Source organism: Pecten maximus, chromosome 15, assembly GCF_902652985.1.
Source record: "Pecten maximus chromosome 15, xPecMax1.1, whole genome shotgun sequence".
In the NCBI taxonomy this organism is placed as follows: Eukaryota; Metazoa; Mollusca; class Bivalvia; order Pectinida; family Pectinidae; genus Pecten; species Pecten maximus.
The window spans coordinates 11,188,466-11,212,127 of record NC_047029.1 but is presented as its reverse complement, the minus strand read 5'-3'; the positions used below and the strand labels follow the sequence as shown (position 1 = coordinate 11,212,127).

The window sequence follows — 23,662 nt, the reverse complement described above, 5'->3', positions numbered from 1 at the left end:
GCGCAATTGCACCGCTCCATGCAGCGGTTTGACGAAATGGCGATGCCGGGTTCAGCGGTGTTGTTCCAGATACTGTTTACTTTCCTTTGTGCATATATTAAATCAACAGAAGCTGTGCCGAAGTAAGTATTCATGACATATACACATTATTTATTTATTTTTGTTGACGCTTATATAATATCTTATATCATAATCATAAACAATTAATGAATATTATGTTTTGCCAATCATTCTACAACATTAGGTCGGATTTAATTGCCATAAAGCCCCTTGTTTCCGTAAAGATCATGTGAACAGCGAATGGGAGTGGAGTGACTGTTTTTATTATTTAATTCTTCTGGAATTGTACTTTTCACACCTTGTGTGTCACTGTATAGCGGTTGGATTTCTACCTCCATTTTTTACGTAGAATCGCATGACAAGCTTACACAAATAGCAGGGTAAGCTGGGTATATATTTGTATAGATTTACTAGTTTGATTTTCGAAGAACCAAACAGCTGCATGTTGCAATTTCTCCCTTCTGATCATGTTAAGATAAATGATACTCATATAAGAATAATTTATCAGATATACCGAATTCACTTTTCGACAAACGATGCATGTGTTGCCGTAATACCATATAATTAAGGTAAATTTTTCACAATATACTTGTTTTCAAAACATAATGCTGGTATTGATATTGGTGGGAAACTAAAACATCTTAGGATCATTATATTTTTAAACACTGGGCACAAAACTTGAAATCGGGATATTTACATTTTGTAATGTCAAGTAATATGCAGATAGTGCACATGTGTGCAGTATATGCACAGGTACTGGTGTAAGATGTCACAGCGGAGCGTCGAAGCTTTTGTATGTGACCAATTACCTGTGGAATATGTGCAGCTTTTGCCTGCATAACAATAGTGTCGGGTTATTACAACGACATAGATACATTTTTGTATTATCAATAGGAAATGGTGCAGTATAATAAATAGTATTGTATAAAACGAAACATGGACAAATACTACAAAATCTACCACGGAGACTAAAAAGTAAAACTGGAAAAAGAACAGCTGCAGAAAAAAATTCTGTAATAATTTTGTTATGTAGTCTCGACTTTTCGCAAATGACACACACTTCTATCTATAGTACATGTATTGTATTGTAAAACTAAAAGGCTGACAACAGGGATACGCCCCTCTTTCCCATGCGGTCAAACCAGTCATATTTAGATCAACATTAATTGTCCTCCCAAATGATGTTCAAGCCAAAATCAGTTGTACTCCACTTGGACATTACGTAATTGTATGTCAAATGAAATTTAAGGTAAATTTCACATTGTAAAGTATGACAGCCCCCTCCCACCTTTGCTGTTTCAGACCAAATTTGGCTGTAATCCATTAAGGCGTTAATGAAGAGTAATTTCAGCAAAATTCCCCTTTCATTTTTGGTTCCGCCTCTCCGTTCTTAGAGGCCTAACCAGCCGCAATTACATAAATTATCATAGTTTAAAAAATAAATGGCGCGCCCTGTATGATGTTTCAGACCCAATTTGATCAAAATCCGTTTTGGCGTTATGGAAAAATTCTGCTTTGAAAGTAAAAGTTTACGTATGGCACATTGGGAGCGGAGCACGATGACTACAATATCTCGTCCTCACCCTTCGGGGTCACACGAGTCTGTTTGAAATCGGAGCATTCAATCATCAAATGCTTGGTAGTAAAAGGTTGATCGCAGGCACGAATAAAGGGAAATATTAAAATATAACTATGCTGATTTTGTCTGATACATTTACGTACAAAACGTATATATAACTATGCGCCCGCCATGAAAGGGGGGGGGGGGGGGGGGGGGGGGGGGTGTACATATAGTGTTACCAATGTCCATCGCGTCCCGTCTCCTCCCAATGCAATGTCACTTGCTAATGTCAGGAACTATTGATGCGATCCTCACCAAACTGCATTTATGTCTAACAGACATTTTCTAGTTAATGTACATTTGTACAAAACGGCTTGTTACTCCGGTAATTTTTTCATCGGAAAATCATAACTGTTTTTTACTATGATTTTTTTTTGTACGAAAAAGCGCAGAAGCTTCCATGAAACCAATATTATATTTGTATATCATATTCGGTTTTTTTTTCATTGTTCTGCAATAACAAAGGAATACAGGTTGTAAAACAGTTGCCTTCAGTGTTAATATTTTGGAATATATTATTAAAATTCTTGAATTTATGATTTATAACAGAAAATTAGGGTCTCACATAAACTCGATCAAAACAAAAAGATAGGTCATTCAACTCAAACTTTTTCTATGGTAGCCATTTTGAACTTGGATAAATTCTGAAGTGAAATTACAAGAAATCTCAAATTTCCACCTATTAATTGTTATGACCTGAACGCATGAACAAAACACAGTCTGGCTTACCAACATGATGTCAACATTAATTATCAGATAACATTTATCTTGGAACTTTGTAACACACTGGCCAATCAGTGGCTGCCAAACATTTGATCCTTTGCTGAACCTTGAACACACAGGTGCAAGATTCTAAAGTCTATTTTTCAATTGGTTATGGCCGTTCCCTAAAGAAACTCTGTTCTATATTTCAGAAAATATGACATGGTTGCTGTCATCGACGTCGGAACGGCTTATTCTGGATATGCATTTTCGACAAGTCCGGATGATGTACAAAACCCAGAGAATATTGTGTTAGGACAATGGAAAGAAGGTCTTAAGACACACAAAGTTCCCACGAGTGTCCTCTACAATAATGACCTATCATTCTACAAGTTTGGATACGAAGCAGAGAATACCTATGAGGATGCGCGTACGGAATGCAGTAACTGCAAAACATTCGTTCTTTTCCGGCATATCAAATTGAATCTGTACAACACGAAAGTAAGTAAAATAGCCTCTTAACATCGTCGCCATTTATGTGTATGGTAAGGAAGGAAGTCAAGCATCTTAACGTTGCCATTCAGTACTATAATGGTAAGGAAATCAAATATCTTAACATTGTCACCTGTATTACATGTATGGTAAGGAAATCAAATATCTTAACATTGTCACCTGTATTAGTATGGTAAAGAAATCAAACATCTTAAAATTGTCACCGTAAATTAGTATGGTAAAGAAATCAAGCATCTTAAGATTGTCATCCTGTATAACTTTGATAAGGAATGAAATCAAACATATCAATATCCTTACCATGTATTAGTATGGTAAGAAAACAAATCAAACATATCAATATCCTTACCATGTATTAGTATGGTAACGAAATCAAACATCTTAACGTTGTCACCATTTATTATAATGATTAGGAATCGAGCATTTTTTATTCATGTTTTTTCCTGATAGGTACATACTAAATCCATAATATGTTTTGTTTTCCATTAAGCTGGATAGACAAGTCACAATAACTGATGTGAGTGGGAAAATTCAAAAGCCTCTGATAGATGTCATGGCGGACACAATAAACTATTTGATTTCTCAGCTGCGTCAAAAATCAGCCGAGCACGGTGTTAACAATAACGGAGATATCAAATGGGTCCTTACCGTCCCATCGATATGGTCCGATCAGGCGAAACAGCTGATGAGGGAGGCGACGCTGAAGGTTGTATCTTTAATGTAATTCGTGACACGTTCCTTTAAACAGACATCACTGAATGCATAATATTGCAATAACTTTGAAATCAATTATGATATGATACATGCAAACAAAAATATTGGAAAATTAAAACCAAACATCGAAGATATTGACAAAGATATGTATAAAATCTATTCACAATTGTTATCGATCAAATGGGGCATACCAGCAATAGTTGACGATTTTTGTTCTGGATATATTTGTCTTATGTTTTGAGGTTGTGATGCATCTTTTTATCGTTTTTTGACTTGTTGGAATATTTCAAATAATATTATGTAAAAGTACTTTTGTTAATTCAGAAAATAGAACTCGAAGTGGATATAGTGCTGTCTTATGAACCGGAAGCAGCCGTCATTGCACTTAAACATATGCAAAAAGAATTTTTTCAATCTGGAGTAAAATACATGGTGATCGATGCTGGAGGTACAGTGTATATACCAAACACTCAGTAATTCATATACATGTATCATCCAAACGTTTAAATGAGTCCCGACTTTTCAATTGCAAAACCAGTCGGGCACGAATTGCAAGTTAACAATTTAGTTATATATCATTTTCCGTTACTTAGCGGACATTATGTGAGTGTTAAATTATGTGCCAAGAGTGTATAGATGATGAATGCGTAAAAGATCAGATGAACCCATAACCCAGTTCCAGTGACAAGAAGTATAGGATAGAGAATATGGACAAACTTTTTCGTCAATCTAGGTCAAAGGTTAAAAATTAATGTAGGTCAAAGTTACCTTTTTTGATAAATAACACCGCCTCACACAGGGAAATCCATGCCCTTACTATGAAGTTTCAGTGACAGATAGTGTAGGAGATAGAGTTTGTACATTTTTGTTCATTGATGTAGGCTAACTTAGATAGGAAGCAAACTGATATGTTTACTTGTTCATATCTATAGTTTAACCTGTTGCTTACCCATGCTCATCGTAATCTTTCACTGAAAAATCTGTGTCAAACTCTACAATATATAAACACATTTGTTATCCAAACTCTGATTTGTTATTTGAAATAAACGAGCCAATCATCGTTGAGATTTCAAATGTGTTACAAGGGTTGAAACACAGTAAATTTCAATCGAAACTCCTCGGCTGTACCTCACATGTTGCGAAGTTACATTCGAGGAGTTCCGAGTGGGTAAAGTTTGTGACAACACTAACTGAAAACCGACTTAATTCATGTCAACCCAATACGTGGTAATAAAACTTAATGAACACAGTATATATACGAATAGTATGCTTATGCTTCCAGGTGGAATGATAGATATTGTGGTCCATGAGGTTCAAGATGATGGAACCCTGAGGGAAGTAGTAGCATCCAGCGGCGGAGATTGGGGAGGGACCAGGGTCAACGACGCGTTTGAATCCTTGGTAGAAACCAGTGTAGGAAAGGAGACGTTTGATCAGTTTAAGGCAGATTACATTAAAGACTATTTCGGGCTCATGGCTGCGTTTGAATATAAGAAAAGGATGATAAGTAAAAATAAACCAGATATTGTCCTTGATATCCCAGACAGTCTTATCGAGATTATCAAAAAACCTACCGGTACCGGTGAAAACTCACAACTCATCGTTGATGGTAAAGGCCTCACATTGACAGAAGAAATTGTTTTTTCATTGTTTAGCCAATCGATTAAGAATATAACTAATCATGTAAGCAAACTTGTACAAGAACCCAAAGTCAAGGATGTTTCAACAATTGTCATGGTTGGGGGGTATTCACAGTGTCATTTACTCGTAAACGCTATTCAGAATATCTCGGCTGACGTTCAGGTTATTGTTCCAAATGACACTGCTTATGTGCTGAAAGGTGCTGTTATCTACGGATGGAATATATCTATGATTTCGGAGAGGGTATGTAAGTACACGTACGCCATGCCAGTTTTTGGACAGTCTGGCTTGAACGAAGAGTTTGTCATTTGGGTAAATAAAGGAACTGCAGTTAAAATAGATGACTGTTTGAAAAAAAAAATTCGCAATCTAAAATTGCAATCATATCCAATATTTAGTTTGTATGCCTCAACTGAAGAAGAATGTTTGAAGGGAAAAGATTGTCAGAAAATCGGAAGTATAATACCGAAAGAGCAATACTCGCCTGGTGACATGCACAAAGATATGAGGCTTGATATTTGTTTTGGAGGAACAGAAATCCAAGCTGATGTTTTGGTCTTGCACACAGGGCGCTACTTAGGTGCCGACTGCGACTTTCTCGGTTTAGCATAATCAGTGATCATAATTGCTTTTATCTTTAACATAACTTAAGATGAACGATGCTAAACTTAATAAGTTTAGTGAGTAGAACATTGTCTGAAAAGATGTAATCAGGCTAGTAGACAATATAAGATGAAATGTATACCAATATAGACACCATAGTTATTGTAATTGATGAATATATATCTTTATTGCATTTTTGCCAGTGAAATATAGAAATTTCTCAAACTGATAAAACTTCTATTTTCACTACAGCGATGAGCAGTGAAAATGTAGGATTTTGCAGTGAAAATGTAAAAGGTTTTTTTTTTATTTTGACCAATCAGAAGCGAATTTCTGTATTCACCTCATTGTACAATGTAACTTGCCGATTTTTCCAATCGAAGTAAATATAGTTAAATGGGTTATTTTGCTGTATTTCTTAAATATTCAAACTAGTTTTTGACAAAATACTCACTTCTTAAATTGCTTTGATCAGGCCTTTCAAAATGGCGCCGTCAAGTTAACATGCGGTAACGTCACAAAGAGACGATGTCCTGAATTATATTATGCACTTTTTGATACTTTTGACTTTTCGATGTTTTTTTCTTTTTAATTTAGTTTTTTACCATAAACAGGCAATAAAAAGAAAATTGAATGGTTTCCCGTCGAATATCATATTAAACTTGTATTACAGAATATTTCGATATTTTTCACTCGTGCTTCGCACTCGTCATACTCGTGAAATATATATTAGATTCAACGGGAACCATTCAATATCCTCTATTATTTACAAAATGATTATTTTTAATCTGTACTTAATATACAAGAAACGTATCGAATCGTACATTTTTTTAAAATTATTTTTATTATTATTATTGGTTATTATTTATTGATATTGCTTTTTATCTATATGGATCTATTGTTAGACTTCAAATCTACTCTGAACAAGTTTCAATGTCCGTATTATTTATTTATTTTTTTTTTTTTTTTCATAACCGCCAATTAAACACCAGCACACCTCACCGTGAAGGTAGAACATCATCTGGTCCAGGAAAGGTACGTAGGAGGGGGTGTCATATCAAATAAAAACAGTTGTTACAAGCCGTCATCATAAATCATGAACACATAGTTGGTACAAACCGACTGATCTTATTTTGATTTTACTGTAAATAAAGTGTCGTACTTTTTTGAGGATGCATCTGTAGGCCTAAACTACAATAGATTACTGAGAAAAGTAGGTAATATTCTGAAACCAACTTACACTAAATACTTACTGGTGATATTAATATTAGCATACATAACATCTAACGCCATTCTTATTTAAGCTGTCTACTCACAAAATATGATTTTACTACAGTAGTTTAACTAATGAAACAACCGCCAAAGACATATTTTTATTTTATTTTTTTTTTGTAAACAACTGCAGTATAATAGGTAGCGTTTTTATTCCTCTATGGTGTAGATCTGAAAAGTGTTTGAACATTTTTTTTTTATTATTTTAGTACCAATAGTGCACAGCAGTACGTGAATTTAACTCCTTGAAAACACTCTTTGAGTACATTAAAAAAAAGATCATTTCTCAACCCATCTTAGATCAGGTTACAGTTCAAACTACTGATGGATTTAGATAAAGGAAAGAAAATACCATTCTATGTCAACTTAGAAATAATGTAAGAAATAAACCAGACGATTAACCTTAAATAAAATATACATTGTAAGATGTAGCCAAGGGTAGGTAACTCCATATCACAACTAGTTGTTTTTATAATCAACAAATGCAGGAACTAGGGGGTAAAATAAATGGCCTACAGCATATTACTCTGAAAGCGTGGAGATTAAGATTTGCCTAACGATTTAAAATCAACTGTCTGTTTTGATTCAATATTTATGTACGTAATATTTCAGGTGAGTATCCAAGTATCCATGGATCGTTTTCAATCCGCCAGTATACGTTTTAAAGTACATAAAGGATAACTTTGGTGGGGTATCAGGGCTTCTCGTCTTAATATGGCACATTATTGGACGTCTTTGCCAGAAATTCTTGTGATCCTGGATATAAGACTGGATACCAATCCAATTCCTCAACAATAGCTAATACGTCTACGAAATTCAAGTTAAAATGATTTTTATCTACTTCAGGATTTACTGTAAATTCAAAAGGGGTTATTACCTCCCTTTGACCAATTACTGCTTATCAATAGACAAAAGAGACATCGCTATATTGCCAATCTATGTACATATTTATATCATTGTTTGGCTCAATTTTTTTTCTGTTTATCTAAAATATATTTGTTTTTGTCCAGAGAATATTGATATAAGCTTAGCATACCTACTATTTTATCCAATTGTATGTTTTGTTCAATGATATTTGTTGATATAGGGACCAACCAACCAATTGTTTTTCCATAGACTTTTTAGAGTATATCATTCAAATTCTTGAAATCAATATGGCAATTATGGTTTATAACAAAAGTTTAGGGTCTCATATAACACGTAACCAAAAAAAGTTGGGTCCTTCAGCTCAATTTTTTTTCCAGGGTAGCCATTTCGAAAATGGGTGAATTTCGCGGTAAAAATTCTCAAAATTCTGAAATGTTTACCTGTTAATTATCATTACCTGAACTTTTGGGAAAAAAATTAATCGGACTAACAAAATTTATATCAACATTTCTTATGGATAGTAGGCTACATATCTATTTTGTTACTTCATAATATACTGGCCAATCAGTGGCTGCCAGACATTTTATCCCTGGCTCAATTTTCTATATACAGGGGATGTTTCAAAAGTCTATTTTTTCAATTGGTTGGTTGTTCCCTATAAAATGAAGTACAATATACACACTTAACAATATATGGTATACACAAATAACTATATATGGTACACACATAACCATATATGGTATATACATTACTATTTATGGTATACACATAACCATATACATTGTTGTATGGTATATACATTACCATTTATGGTATACACATAACCATATATGGTATACACACATAACCATATATGGTATACACACATAACTATATATGGTATACAAACATAACTATATATGGTTACACACATATAACTATATATGGTATACAAACATAACTATATATGGTATACAAACATAACTATATATGGTATACATACATAACTATATATGGTTACACACACATAACCATATATGGTATACACACATAACTATATATGGTATACAAACATAACTATATATGGTATACACACATATAACTATATATGGTATACAAACATAACCATGTATGGTAATACATACTTAACTATATATGGTATACACAAATAATCATATATGGTATACATATATAGAGAGAATGCATGGTCAGCGTCTTAAAATATAAGCTGTACATTTTGGATTTTTGCTAGGGTAAAGAAAGACAAAAGTGGCGATCCTTGGCGAGCCATTTTTGTCTTTCTGTCCCGAGCCAAGTATACAGCTTAAATTTCAAGACACTGACCATGTATTCTATTTATCCTGCAACAGTTATCAAAAATGATTATTTTGAAGTGAAACGGTATCAACAATGATCCCAATATGGTCGCCTTTTAAACGTGGTTTCACTTGGAAGTAGGTCAGTCGAATTGACGCACGTGATAAGATTCCAAAATACAGCTGTTTTTCTGTCACTGCCGTATACAGCAAAAATATATATGGTGGGTATATTCCGACAATGCGGTGGCAGTTGCAGAATAAAACTATATATGGAATACACACTTAACCATATATGGTATCGGTATACCAATAAAGGACTGATTTATCCTTAATTTACAAGGATTCAGGTTACTGTTTATCTACTTATATTAAAAATCACCACATAAGTTATACAGTTTTATATTTAATCAGGGAGAAAAAGAAAAAAAAATATGCATTTGTAAGCCTGTATTTTTATTATTTTTAAATATAGAACAATATGAATTACAAATATGTAAATATATATATAGTCAGTAAAATCTTAGAGTAGTGTAACAATTGTGTTTTTTTTTTATTATTATTGTTGAGTGTATGCCGTTGTGCGGCGTCTGTCATCCGTCCGGTGTCCGTCAATCATCCGACGTCACTATTTTGACCACCTCTCATTTACCACAGAATCCAGTATTATGATATTGGGCAATTGTCAGGATGCGATAAAGAGATTTTTACTTTCCCTTTCTGCTTTGCTGATAGATTGGCAGATACTATCACGCAGAGTTTATCGATACTATATGAAAAAAAGCATTGGCACCACTGATTGTGATGTGAGAACCTCTTTCATAGAACAAAACAAAACTATTTTTCTTGCTTGAAAAACGACGAGTTGCCATCTATAGATTATTAAACACAATGCAAGAAATGTACGGACGGAGCCTGGTATAAGAGAGCTGAATAATATCGCCAGTTTTTGTCCATACATTTATATGCTATATTTTGAATGTAATATAAGGGAGATAACTCTGTCTCACTTATTCCCAGTTTCGTATAAATGTCGTATTAACCTGTTATTTACAATGTATGTGGCATATTATTATACTTCATGTTTATAACAGTGCCTGTGGTTAGCCGAAATGTATCACGTGGAAGGGAGACAAAACATCATATCTCCATGAGGCGCGTGAGTAATGAAGATAAATATCATATATCGTAGGACCGCGTGTCCCCATGGCGACCCCCACATTCTGTTGCCAGGAGTTGCCTCCCTTCCAGTTGTTTACAAATGGCGTACACACAGAAACGCAAATGTTTTCGTGCAGTCAAAGAAGCAGAAAAAAAGATAAAATTCTTAGAAACAAAGATTTCTAATAACACGAAAATATCAACAAATGTACACGCCAACTGTTTCCAAGTGACACGAGTTTGTGATAGAAATGATATTTCATATCTTCAGTTTATTTTTTAGTATTATCATTCATTACTTATTATGTTTCGGTATAATAAACAATGTATGGCCCTGAATGCATGGTAATATGAAGGTTTGTTTGAAGAATTGGTGCATATCGTGCCAAGTAATCATTTAAACACCATCAGCCAGCTGTCGCGAGCTCATTTATCGGATTCATACCCGTTGTACCGGTTAAAATCTGTCTATCAGTAATGGTGCAAACCGTCAGAATTAAACCAAACCTGTTCCTGCGGTTTTTTTTTAATCAATTCACTTAGATCCAAGATGGCGGGACGGTGATGCTTCATTCGCCTTGCAAACCCAGGTAACTGCTCTACATGCTCCTCAATAATATGAAATGATTGAAAAGAAAAGTCTTTGCTTTCGCAAAAAAAACAACAAAGATGAATTATTTCACTTCCTAGTAGACATAACCGGACCTCAGACACTTGTTCGACTTTGTAGTTGTATCTGAACAAACTACAAAAGTAAAACGAAATAAGATCTGTATTATAGACCTAGATATATTTCTTCATCCCTGTCACGTGTCTGTGTCTTCACTCCGATCTCGAAAATTTTTTCATTACAACCCCCCCCACCCCTTTAACGTAAGTGGCTGCTACTGATAAATTAAATATCTAAACGCCGTCTATAAGATATCTACATCTTAACGATCTTACTTCCTTGTCTATAAGATATCTACATCTTAACAAACTTACTTCCTTGTCTATAAGATATCTACATCTTAACGAGCTTACTTCCTTGTCTATAAGATATCTACATCTTAACAATCTTACTTCCTTGTCTATAAGATATCTACATCTTAATAACGAGCTTACTTCCTTGTCTATAAGATATCTACATCTTAACGAGCTTACTTCCTTGTCTATAAGATATCTACATCTTAACGATCTTACTTCCTTGTCTATAAGATATCTACATCTTAACAAACTTACTTCCTTGTCTATAAGATATCTACACCTTAACGAGCTTACTTCCTTGTCTATAAGATATCTACATCTTAACGAGCTTACTTCCTTGTCTATAAGATATCTGCATCTTAACGAGCTTACTTCCTTGTCTATAAGATATCTACATCTAAACGAGCTTACTTCCTTGTCTATAAGATATCTACACCTTAACGAGCTTACTTCCTTGTCAATAAGATATCTACATCTTAACGAGCTTACTTCCTTGTCTATAAGATATCTACATCTTAACGAGCTTACTTCCTTGTCTATAAGATATCTACATCTTAACTAGCTTACTTCCTTGTCTATAAGATATCTACATCTAAACGAGCTTACTTCCTTGTCTATAAGATATCTACATCTTAACGATCTTACTTCCTTGTCTATAAGATATCTACATCTTAACGAGCTTACTTCCTTGTCTATAAGATATCTACATCTTAACAATCTTACTTCTTTGTCTATAATATATCTACATCTAAACGAGATTACTTCCTTGTCTATAAGATATCTACATCTTAACGATCTTACTTCCTTGTCTATAAGATATCTACATCTTAACAATCTTACTTCCTTGTCTATAAGATATCTACATCTTAACGAGCTTACTTCCTTGTCTATAAGATATCTACATCTTAACGAGCTTACTTCCTTGTCTATAAGATATCTACATCTTAACAATCTTACTTCCTTGTCTATAAGATATCTACATCTTGATAACGAGCTAACTTCTTTGTCTATAAGATATCTACATCTTAACGAGCTTACTTCCTTGTCTATAAGATATCTACATCTTAACGATCTTACTTCCTTGTCTATGAGATATCTACATCTTAACGAGCTTACTTCCTTGTCTATAAGATATCTACATCTTAACGATCTTACTTCCTTGTCTATAAGATATCTATATCTTAACGATCTTACTTCCTTGTCTATAAGATATCTACATCTTAACGATCTTATTTCCTTGTCTATAAGATATCTACATCTTAACGATCTTACTTCCTTGTCTATAAGATATCTATATCTTAACGATCTTACTTCCTTGTCTATAAGATATCTACATCTTAACGAGCTTACTTCCTTGCCTATAAGATATCTACATCTTAACAATCTTACTTCCTTGTCTATAAGATATCTACACCTTAACGAGCTTACTTCCTTGTCTATAAGATATCTACATCTTAACGAGCTTACTTCCTTGTCTATAAGATATCTACATCTTAACAATCTTACTTCCTTGTCTATAAGATATCTACATCTTAATAACGAGCTTACTTCTTTGTCTATAAGATATCTACATCTTAACGAGCTTACTTCCTTGTCTATAAGATATCTACATCTTAACAATCTTACTTCCTTGTCTATAAGATATCTACATCTTAATAACGAGCTTACTTCTTTGTCTATAAGATATCTACATCTTAACGAGCTTACTTCCTTGTCTATAAGATATCTACATCTTAACGATCTTACTTCCTTGTCTATGAGATATCTACATCTTAACGAGCTTACTTCCTTGTCTATAAGATATCTACATCTTAACGATCTTACTTCCTTGTCTATAAGATATCTACATCTTAACGACCTTGCTTCCTTGTCTATAAGATATCTATATCTTAACGATCTTACTTCCTTGTCTATAAGATATCTACATCTTAACGATCTTATTTCCTTGTCTATAAGATATCTACATCTTAACGATCTTATTTCCTTGTCTATAAGATATCTACATCTTAACGATCTTACTTCCTTGTCTATAAGATATCTATATCTTAACGATCTTACTTCCTTGTCTATAAGATATCTACATCTTAACGAGCTTACTTCCTTGCCTATAAGATATCTACATCTTAACAATCTTACTTCCTTGTCTATAAGATATCTACACCTTAACGAGCTTACTTCCTTGTCTATAAGATATCTACATCTTAACGAGCTTACTTCCTTGTCTATAAGATATCTACATCTTAACAATCTTACTTCCTTGTCTATAAGATATCTACATCTTAATAACGAGCTTACTTCTTTGTCTATAAGATATCTACATCTTAACGAGCTTACTTCCTTGTCTATAAGATATCTACATCTTAACAATCTTACTTCCTTGTCTATAAGATATCTACATCTTAATAACGAGCTTACTTCTTTGTCTATAAGATATCTACATCTTAACGAGCTTACTTCCTTGTCTATAAGATATCTACATCTTAACGATCTTACTTCCTTGTCTATGAGATATCTACATCTTAACGAGCTTACTTCCTTGTCTATAAGATATCTACATCTTAACGATCTTACTTCCTTGTCTATAAGATATCTACATCTTAACGACCTTGCTTCCTTGTCTATAAGATATCTATATCTTAACGATCTTACTTCCTTGTCTATAAGATATCTACATCTTAACGATCTTATTTCCTTGTCTATAAGATATCTACATCTTAACGATCTTACTTCCTTGTCTATAAGATATCTTGATCTTAACGATCTTACTTCCTTGTCTATAAGATATCTACATCTTAACGAGCTTACTTCCTTGCCTATAAGATATCTACATCTTAACAATCTTACTTCCTTGTCTATAAGATATCTACACCTTAACGAGCTTACTTCCTTGTCTATAAGATATCTACATCTTAATGAGCTTACTTCCTTGTCTATAAGATATCTACATCTTAACAATCTTACTTCCTTGTCTATAAGATATCTACATCTTAATAACGAGCTTACTTCTTTGTCTATAAGATATCTACATCTTAACGAGCTTACTTCCTTGTCTATAAGATATCTACATCTTAACAATCTTACTTCCTTGTCTATAAGATATCTACATCTTAATAACGAGCTTACTTCTTTGTCTATAAGATATCTACATCTTAACGAGCTTACTTCCTTGTCTATAAGATATCTACATCTTAACGATCTTACTTCCTTGTCTATGAGATATCTACATCTTAACGAGCTTACTTCCTTGTCTATAAGATATCTACATCTTAACGATCTTACTTCCTTGTCTATAAGATATCTACATCTTAACGACCTTGCTTCCTTGTCTATGAGATATCTATATCTTAACGATCTTACTTCCTTGTCTATAAGATATCTACATCTTAACGACCGTACTTCCTTGTCTATAAGATATCTACATTTTAACGATCTTACTTCCTTGTCTATAAGATATCTACATCTTAACGATCTTACTTCCTTGTCTATAAGATATCTACATCTTAACGATCTTACTTCCTTGTCTATGAGAGCCCAACTGCCCTATGATGTCCCCAGAAGCCAAAGCGCTGACTTACATGTAAACTGCATAAACTCAGAGATAACCATGATCGTATTACACTAAAATGTGCTGTATACAAATATGATCAGAGCTTGTCGTGAAGTGATGGTCAAAACATAGCTGTAATGTCATCCATTGCTATTTGGGTACTTTATCCAACAAATGCAAAGACATCTCCTGTACCCGTACGATTGGTTACTAATTGGTACACAAAAATGCACCCATCTGACACATATAGTTATCTTATTGGACAGTTCAAGGTAACTTATTGGACACATATAGTTACCTTATTGGACGGTTATAGGTAACTTATTGGACACATATAGTTACCTTATTGGACGGTTACAGGTAACTTATTGGACACATATAGTTACCTTATTGGACAGTTACAGATAACTTATTGGACACATATAGTTACCTTATTGGACGGTTACAGATAACTTATTGGACACATATAGTTACCTTATTGGACGGTTACAGGTAACTTATTGGACACATATAGTTACCTTATTGGACACATTTATGATACAAATACTAAAAGGTCATTGTTTTACGTCTATTAAATTGCACCATAGTAGTAATGTATAGGCTTGTAAAAATATCAATGTTTTTGAGTGGATTTGCTGTTTAGGTGCCCCTTAAGTAAGAAAACTCTTGGACAGAAGCGCATTAGACTGCCCAATGTTTTACATATAGACATTTTCGGGATTATATCCTTAACATAGACATTTTCACTTGACTTATAATTGTTCAGAAACAAATAGTTATCTGCTGAATTCTTCAACTGAAAAATACGTACTGTACGGTGTTTACTCATTTCTGAATAAAAAATACCGGAGGTGTCCCGGAAATTGTCCTTTCACCTTCATGTGTATATTCGCTTGTATGCATGTTTTAATGCATGGTTAGTGTAAAATACATTTTGACAAAAAATCGGATACATATAACAGAGAGGGGCTGTGTCAACAATGACATTGTCAAACATGGTATCAATCCAATTAAAATCTAGATGGTCATTCCCACTACTTTACATGAACATCTAACAGCATCCCATAAAATTAAGGGGTCACGTTCTGATGACCTTTGAGATGTTTGTATTTCACTTTCAGGGCGAATTGTAAACTTGTCGATATCATCGAAGAAAACCATTTCGTCACAGTATGCATCTGATGCAAACCACAACATGTATACATGTAGCTATATGAATTTTGGGACAAAATGACTTGAAATAAATTGACAGATTAAACAAGCCATGCTAATTCGGACAAATAAATTTCACTTCCAAGATTCTGGAAGTAGTCATTTGATTGGCTAATCCAAAAGGTCACCCCGACGTGACCCCTTATGGGATGTTGTTAGATGTTCATGTAAAGTAGTGAGAATGACCATCTAGATTTTAATCAGATTAATATAGTATGGTTTGGTTTGGTTTGGTTTATTTTGTTTAACGTCCTATTAACAGCTAAGGTCATTTAAGGACGGCCTCCCATGCGTGCGACATGCATGCGTGTGGTGAGTGCGTATGTGTGTTTTGGAAGGCTGCAGTATGTTCGTGTTAAGTCTCCTTGTGATAGGCCGGAACTTTTGCCGATTTATAGTGCTACATCAGCAGGACACCCCACCCGGTCACATTATACTGACAAAGGGCGAACCAGTCGTCCCACTCCTTGTATGCTGAGCGCTAAGCAGGAGCAGCAACTACCATTTTTTAAGACTCTGGTATGTCTCGGCCAGGGGACAGAACCCAAAGCCTTCCTCACAGGGGCGAACGCTCAACTGAAGACCAAAAGTGAGGCATTGTCAAGGGAGACATTAGGAAGAAGAAAGTTGTTCAGAAAGAAGAGAAAATATAAGATCCCAAATAGTCGCCTTTTACGATCATGCAATGGGGGCAGCAGGTAGGTTGAGCCTAATATGTACCATAAGAGGTAAAGGAATGCTTCTCCAACCTTATTCTAAACCACTCTTTTCGCACACTGGTCCTGTCTCGTGCACCTTTGTTGTTGAGGCCGTCAAATCTCCTGTACCCTGTCCTCTCTTAGGTTAGAACGTCAAAGCTCCTGTATCCTGCCCTCTCTTAGGTTAGAACCTAAAATCTCCTGTTTCCTGCCCTCTCGCAAGTTATGACGTCAACATTCCTGTATCCTGCCCTCTCTTAGATTAGGACGTCAACATTCCTGTATCCTGCCCTCTCTTAGATTAGGAAGTCATAGTTCCTGTCCCTTGCCCTGTCACAGGTTAGGGGGCCACAGTTCCTGCCTCTTGGCCCCGTACCACAGTTCCTGCCCCTTGGCCCCGTACCACAGTTCCTGCCCCTTGGCCCCGTACCACAGTTCCTGCCTCTTGGCCCCGTACCACAGTTCCTGCCCCTTGGCCCCGTACCACAGTTCCTGCCCCTTGGCCCCGTACCACAGTTCCTGCCCCTTGGCCCCGTACCACAGTCCCTGCCTCTTGTTCCACTTACGGATATATACATATAGTTGTACATGTATATAACATAACAACACACACAAAAACTCGAGCACAAACATGCACCCAATCGCCTAGCTAGAAATACTACCAACTTATATCAGTGCACCACATCCACGTTCTTATAAAGAACGTTTCAATGGCACATATATTATTTAGCCACGTCATATCATGTCCACCACACACTTGGAGTCGACGATGACTCATTTTTTTAAAGTCGCACATTAAATTTTCACGAAGTTTTCTGACTTACTGAGGTACTGTGTTTTATCAATGTAATTTTAGTGATTTTTATGCAGTATACATTTACATGGTAACAAGGTAATATTTAATCATAATTCTAATTTGCTTGCCAATTGTTTAAAAGAATCCGTTCGAGAAGATAGCAGATGGTTCTCACAACAATTTTATATAAAACATGCATCCTCGTTTCTTATAGGGTAGTTGCTATATATAGGTACTTCCTAGTCCGACGTGTACAATATATATATATATGTCTGATACGGCTAGCAATAACTCATGGTCGGGTATAAGTGGAGCCTTCTGAACCAATAGTTAATGGAACTCTATGACACTTTTATCAAACAGCTTACAAAAGGTTTTTGTTAAAATCAACCATAAATTGATGTATGTTTAAAAAGTGTATTATCCCTTGATTTATCAGACTTGACTAATTAATTTTGAACATGCTATCGAAAATAATTGATCATGTGTATATATGTATTTAACCTGTTTTGTTTCCTTAAAGCTTATCTAATTATGATACCAACGTCCATTTACGAGATTATTTTAATAAGGTCATTATTCAAATATTGAAAACTTTTTGATGTTTAAGGAAGAAACATTCTTCACGATCGATCTTTCATGTATTTGAGGTGATAAAAATCGTATAATAATTTGGTTCCATTAAGGTGTAGAATTTCTTCTTCCCTGAAACTATAAAACAAACAATTTCTGTTTCATAAAGCCGTGTAATCCCACTTCTTCTCCCAAACTGCTGATATATAATTGATAAAACAAATGGACAGATTTGAGTGTTGAAGCCTTTTCTTCACTCGACCCTCTCATACATAAATTTTGAAAAACTTGAAGGGTTTTAAATTTTCATAATGCTGTTTCAGTCCTACCGCCCCCTGCCTCGATTCGCGTATATATAGGAGGTAAACTACGGTAGCTGATTTGTGCCAATATCTTTATTCTCGTTCTTCTTTCGTCTTAATGTTGATTAATGTTCGTCTTTTTGGGGCGAAAAGTCGAACAGACGAAAAGACAAAAATAATGAACCCGACAAGATGAGAATTGAAGTCGCTAATTTGCGTGCATTTATTTCGTCTTATTTGCGTATGATGTTTCGTCTTTCGTCTTTTCGGGGCGAAACGAAAGGACGAAATGGCACAAATCAGCCACCGTAGTAAGCAGACCAACGATATCTTATTTTGATATCCCAATTAGTCGTAATTATCTGTATAATTACAATTTGGTTACATACATTACAAAACGGGAAGAAACATACGGTAGCGAATTTAAAAGAAACTTAAGTATATTAAGTGTTTTATTACTGTACTATTATCTGACCTTTTGACCTATCTTCAAAGTCTTAACGTGGACACAGGAAGAACATGTTTAATTTGATTTAAGTTTTGTGAACGTATATCAAGGACTGATCTAATACTGGTTGTAGAAGAAGTTAAGATTATAGGGTATGCCAATGACTCATCAGATGAATCAAATTCAAATGGAATTATTTAAATACTGGATCTAGATGAAGTTTTGTCTGAAGAGTATTTATAACTTAGAGTAAAAAACCTTCATCAAATGATATTATTCTAATATCTGTTCTAGACGAAGTTTGGATTTGTAGAGTATGTATGATTTATTGGTTAAATCCTATCGAAGGGGTATTATTCTAATATTGGATCTAGACGAAGTTGAGTTTGTCCTGAATTATGACATACCAAAGTTATATACCCAGATAATGACAAACTAAAGTCCTGTGATGAAGGCTTTAGGTCCCGTCCCCAGATAATGACATAAGGTAAACATTTAAGCATTGAACTGCTTTCAGTTGGAAGTTATGGGCTGATGAATGCCAACTGGACAAAGGCAAATTTAATGAAGCGCATTCATCAGCCCATAACTTCCAAAAGAAAGCAGTTCAATGCTTATATTTACATTTGACAACGATTTTTAAAGACTATATCCAGGAATTTTGCTCCGACGATGAATGAACAAATTATTATCGTCAAAGACGGAACAGCCTTTTCAACAGCCATCTTTCGTTATCGCCGACGTGACAATTATGACGTCATTATATTAATGACGTCATAATAAAGATTGGGAAGTTATGGACTCATAACTGCCAAGTGAGCTTGGTAAAGTTATATAGTGGGGCTGTAGTGTAAATGTAAATATATCGATAATTTATCTGTGCTCCAGCGTTCGTACCAAACAAGCCAAAGTTCGCAAAAATAAAAACCCACTATTCATTTGATGTATATGAAAATATATAGAGATCCTATGTATAACTTCAAATTTGTTTATGATATTTTGTAGTTGCTTGTTTTGTAAACATGACATCGATGATACTACACACTGCTATATGAATAACGTAATACACGTACATTCAATTTCTTTTCTTATATTTGTTTATTTATTTATTTTTGACAATACCTGACCGTAAACAAATACAGGAACTTAAAGATCACGTCAGATTTCACCTAACAATATAACATTAACACACGGACATCATGGTTTATAAGTATATATATCATAGATTAACCAAAACACTTACTAGATAATAACAAAAACATTTAAGAAAGACAATTGGATTTCTATTGTCTTATACAAGATTGTTTTTCTACGATTGAGATTTTTTAATCTGCTGGCAAGTTTGATTAAAACCGTCATTGTTCAGATGGCTGTGTATACCTTCTTCCTTGTTCAGTGTGAAGGTTTTTTTTTTAATCCCGCTGAAAATCTAGTGAAATACATTTCCAGCAACCTTGCACACACTCAAATAACATTGCATTCCTAACATAATTATGATGGTGATACCAGCAACTGTCTTTATTTGTCTCCTACTGGTGAAACCTTCTTATAGAAAGTATGTACGTAACGCTAAAGGTTGTCTGCGCTCTAGTGACTTCATTCAAACAAACAAACAAACAAAAAACACATAAGATATCGAATAGGTTTGAGTTTAAATGGTCTCAAGGTCAATATCACTGTTTCTATTTTAGGGGGGCGGCAGGGGACATGCATTGTTTTAGCAATATCCGGTATGCTTGTTTAAAGCTGTTATGACGAAAGAAGTCATCATTTCGTTGAAAGCACAAAGACAAAATTATTTGGAGACATATTGGGAACAGCAACAGGAAGTAAGAATTGGGGACAAACAAAATGACGTATTTATAAGAAAAAAGTTATTTATTTATTTTTCAAAGACTGTTTTCTAAATTTGAATCTTAATCATCAGAAACCGTGATAGCGTACTACCAACAGCTATTTACATTTAGCAACAGGGCTTGTCTATATTTTATCTTTTGATGATATCTTCTCATGTTAACAAATTTACATATGACTCAATTAAACAGGTATACAGTTTTTTAGATGATGATATTATCACCAAAATTGACCATTTTCAATGAATTTCTTTCGATTTTTTTTTACAGAACCCGCATTACGCTTGTCAAATTCTGCAATAGCGATATGCCAACACGACTGGAATTTTGATTTCATAGTACTAAGAATGACATTACGGAATTGAAATGTAGTCTTGTCAATAGTGCCAACATTAAAAAAAAAAAAAAAAAAAAAGTAAAACAAAAGTATCAATAATGGTTTCTAAGAAATAGTAACAGTTGTATGATGTCCCTGACATCACTGTCGAGTCCCTGGAGGACATTACACAGTTGTTGATTGGGGTTGAGGGTATCAGATGATTTTTTTGAACCCAAAGACAAAATATTGCATAACAGTTAAGAGGTGTCCCAAACATCATTGACGGGTCCTAGGATGACATAACAGTTAAGAGGTGTCCCAAACATCATTGACGGGTCCTAGGATGACATAACAGCTTAGTGGTGTCCCAAACATCATTGACGGGTCCTAGGATGACATAACAGCTTAGTGGTGTCCCAAACATCATTGACGGGTCCTAGGATGACATAACAGTTAAGAGGTGTCCCAAACATCATTGACGGGTCCTAGGATGACATAACAGTTAAAAGGTGTCCCAAACATCATTGACGGGTCCCAGGAGGACGTAACGCTTGAGCCGTATCCTTATATCATTGACGAGTCCTAAGAAGACGTAACATTGTATGTTCAGCTTTATATCTATGTCGACACGTACTCTATCTGTTACTAAATTTACGCTGAAATGTGATATTCACCCGTGTCTGAGTAGCAAGACTGAGTAACTAGGATGAGTATCTAGGATGATTAACAATACTGAACAACTAGGCCGAGTAACTTAGCTGGGCAACTAGGCTTGGTAACAAAGCTGAATAACAAGGCTGAGTATTTAGTCTTAGTAGAAAGGCTTCTCTAGGCTGAGTTTCTTGGCTGAATAACAAGGCTGAGTATCTAGACTGAGTGTCTTGGCTGAATAACAAGGCTGAGCAAAACGGCTGAATAACAAGACTCAGAAACAAGGATGAGTAACAAGATGAGTATCGATACTGAGTAACACGGTTCAGTTACAAGGCTGAGTTACAAGAAGGATTAATTATGAAGAGTATGTAGTCTGAGTAATAAGGTTGGATATAGGCTGGGTAACAAGGCTGAATAACAAGACTCGGTTCTAGTCTAAGTCACAAGCCGGGGTAACAAGCCTGAGTAACAAGGCTTGGTTCTAGGCTGAATAATAAGGTTGAGAAACACGACTGAGTAACAAAACTGAGTAACATAGCTGAACATCTAGGCTGGGTATTTATGTTGAGTAACAAGGCTGAGTACATATGCTGAAAAACTGAGGTGAGTATCTAGGCTGAGTAACAAGGCTGAGTAACAAGGCTGAGTAACAAGGCTGATTAACAAGGCTAGGTAACAAGGCTGAGTAACAAGGCTGAGTATCACAGCTTAGTAACAAGGATGGGTAACTGTTCTTTAATGCATATACCAACCACACATATATATTTACGATGAAATAATAGGTCATTTTAAATGACATTTAAACACGCCCGTGTTCTATCCTTTATTAGATTTTAAGTGTAGTGTTACACTGGTTTGTCTGGTTTTTGTAAACCTACTGCTTATGATGAAAGATTGTGCATCAGTTATTGAAACTGTTTGTGTGTGTTAGGCCTCGCCTGAGTCACCTTGTGTTACATATATTATGAAGCGCAACCTTACTAGTGAGACAACACAGTTAGATACTATAGATTGTTTTCGTTTGAAAGTTGATAATGATGGGTTTTTCCATCCCTTGCTGGTATACAGTACAGTATTTTTAAACAACGTAATATACATTAGTAAACAACGTACTACACACAGGTAAACAATGTACTACATACAGGTAAACAACGTACTCCACACAGGTAAACAATGTACTACACACAGGTAAACAACGTACTACACACAGGTAAATAATATACTGCACACAGGTAATCAATGTACTACAAACAGGTAAGCAACGTACTACACACAGGTTAACAACGTACTACACACAGGTAAATAATGTACTACACACAGGTAAGCAACGTACTACACACAGGTTAACAACGTACTACACACAGGTAAATAATGTACTTCACCCAGGTAATCGATGCACTTTATACAGGCAAACAATTTACTATACATATTATTTACGAGTAAACAACTTATTATATACTGGTTAACAATATGCCTCCAAACTTTCATATGTTAGGCTCTAAAACATCACATGTGTGCCTCTAAATATTCACAGGTGTTCCCACAATCTTCCATCAAAATCATAATAAAAGTATTTTGTACAAAAACATATTTGTGAATAGCAGCTTTATAATAAATACACTAATTGAAACTAAAACTACATCACACAGTAATATTTTGTCCTTCTGTCAATTAAACTGGGATTTTGAAAACTCCTTTTTTTATTATTTGTATCGGAGTCTAATGGATCGTAAACAAGTCTTAGAGGCGTAGGTGAATTTTCAAAATGAACCGACAATGTGCTTTAAACTGCTCCAAGTCATTTTTTGTATTCAACAAAGATGTTTTATATGAATGTCACATCTATAC

At 34.7% G+C, this 23,662-nt stretch overlaps 1 protein-coding gene across 1 annotated transcript; it reads left to right on the top strand.

Annotated features, from left to right (window-relative positions):
- The first annotated feature begins 4 nt into the window (after positions 1–4).
- LOC117344189 (heat shock 70 kDa protein 12A-like) lies at positions 5–6,512 on the top strand. The gene is made up of 5 exons (XM_033906845.1): positions 5–122; positions 2,596–2,884; positions 3,384–3,599; positions 3,932–4,055; positions 4,890–6,512. Exons 1-5 carry the CDS (start codon positions 19–21, stop codon positions 5,858–5,860), a joined length of 1,704 nt encoding a protein of 567 aa, XP_033762736.1. The 5' UTR covers positions 5–18; the 3' UTR covers positions 5,861–6,512.
- The last annotated feature ends 17,150 nt before the right edge of the window (positions 6,513–23,662 follow it).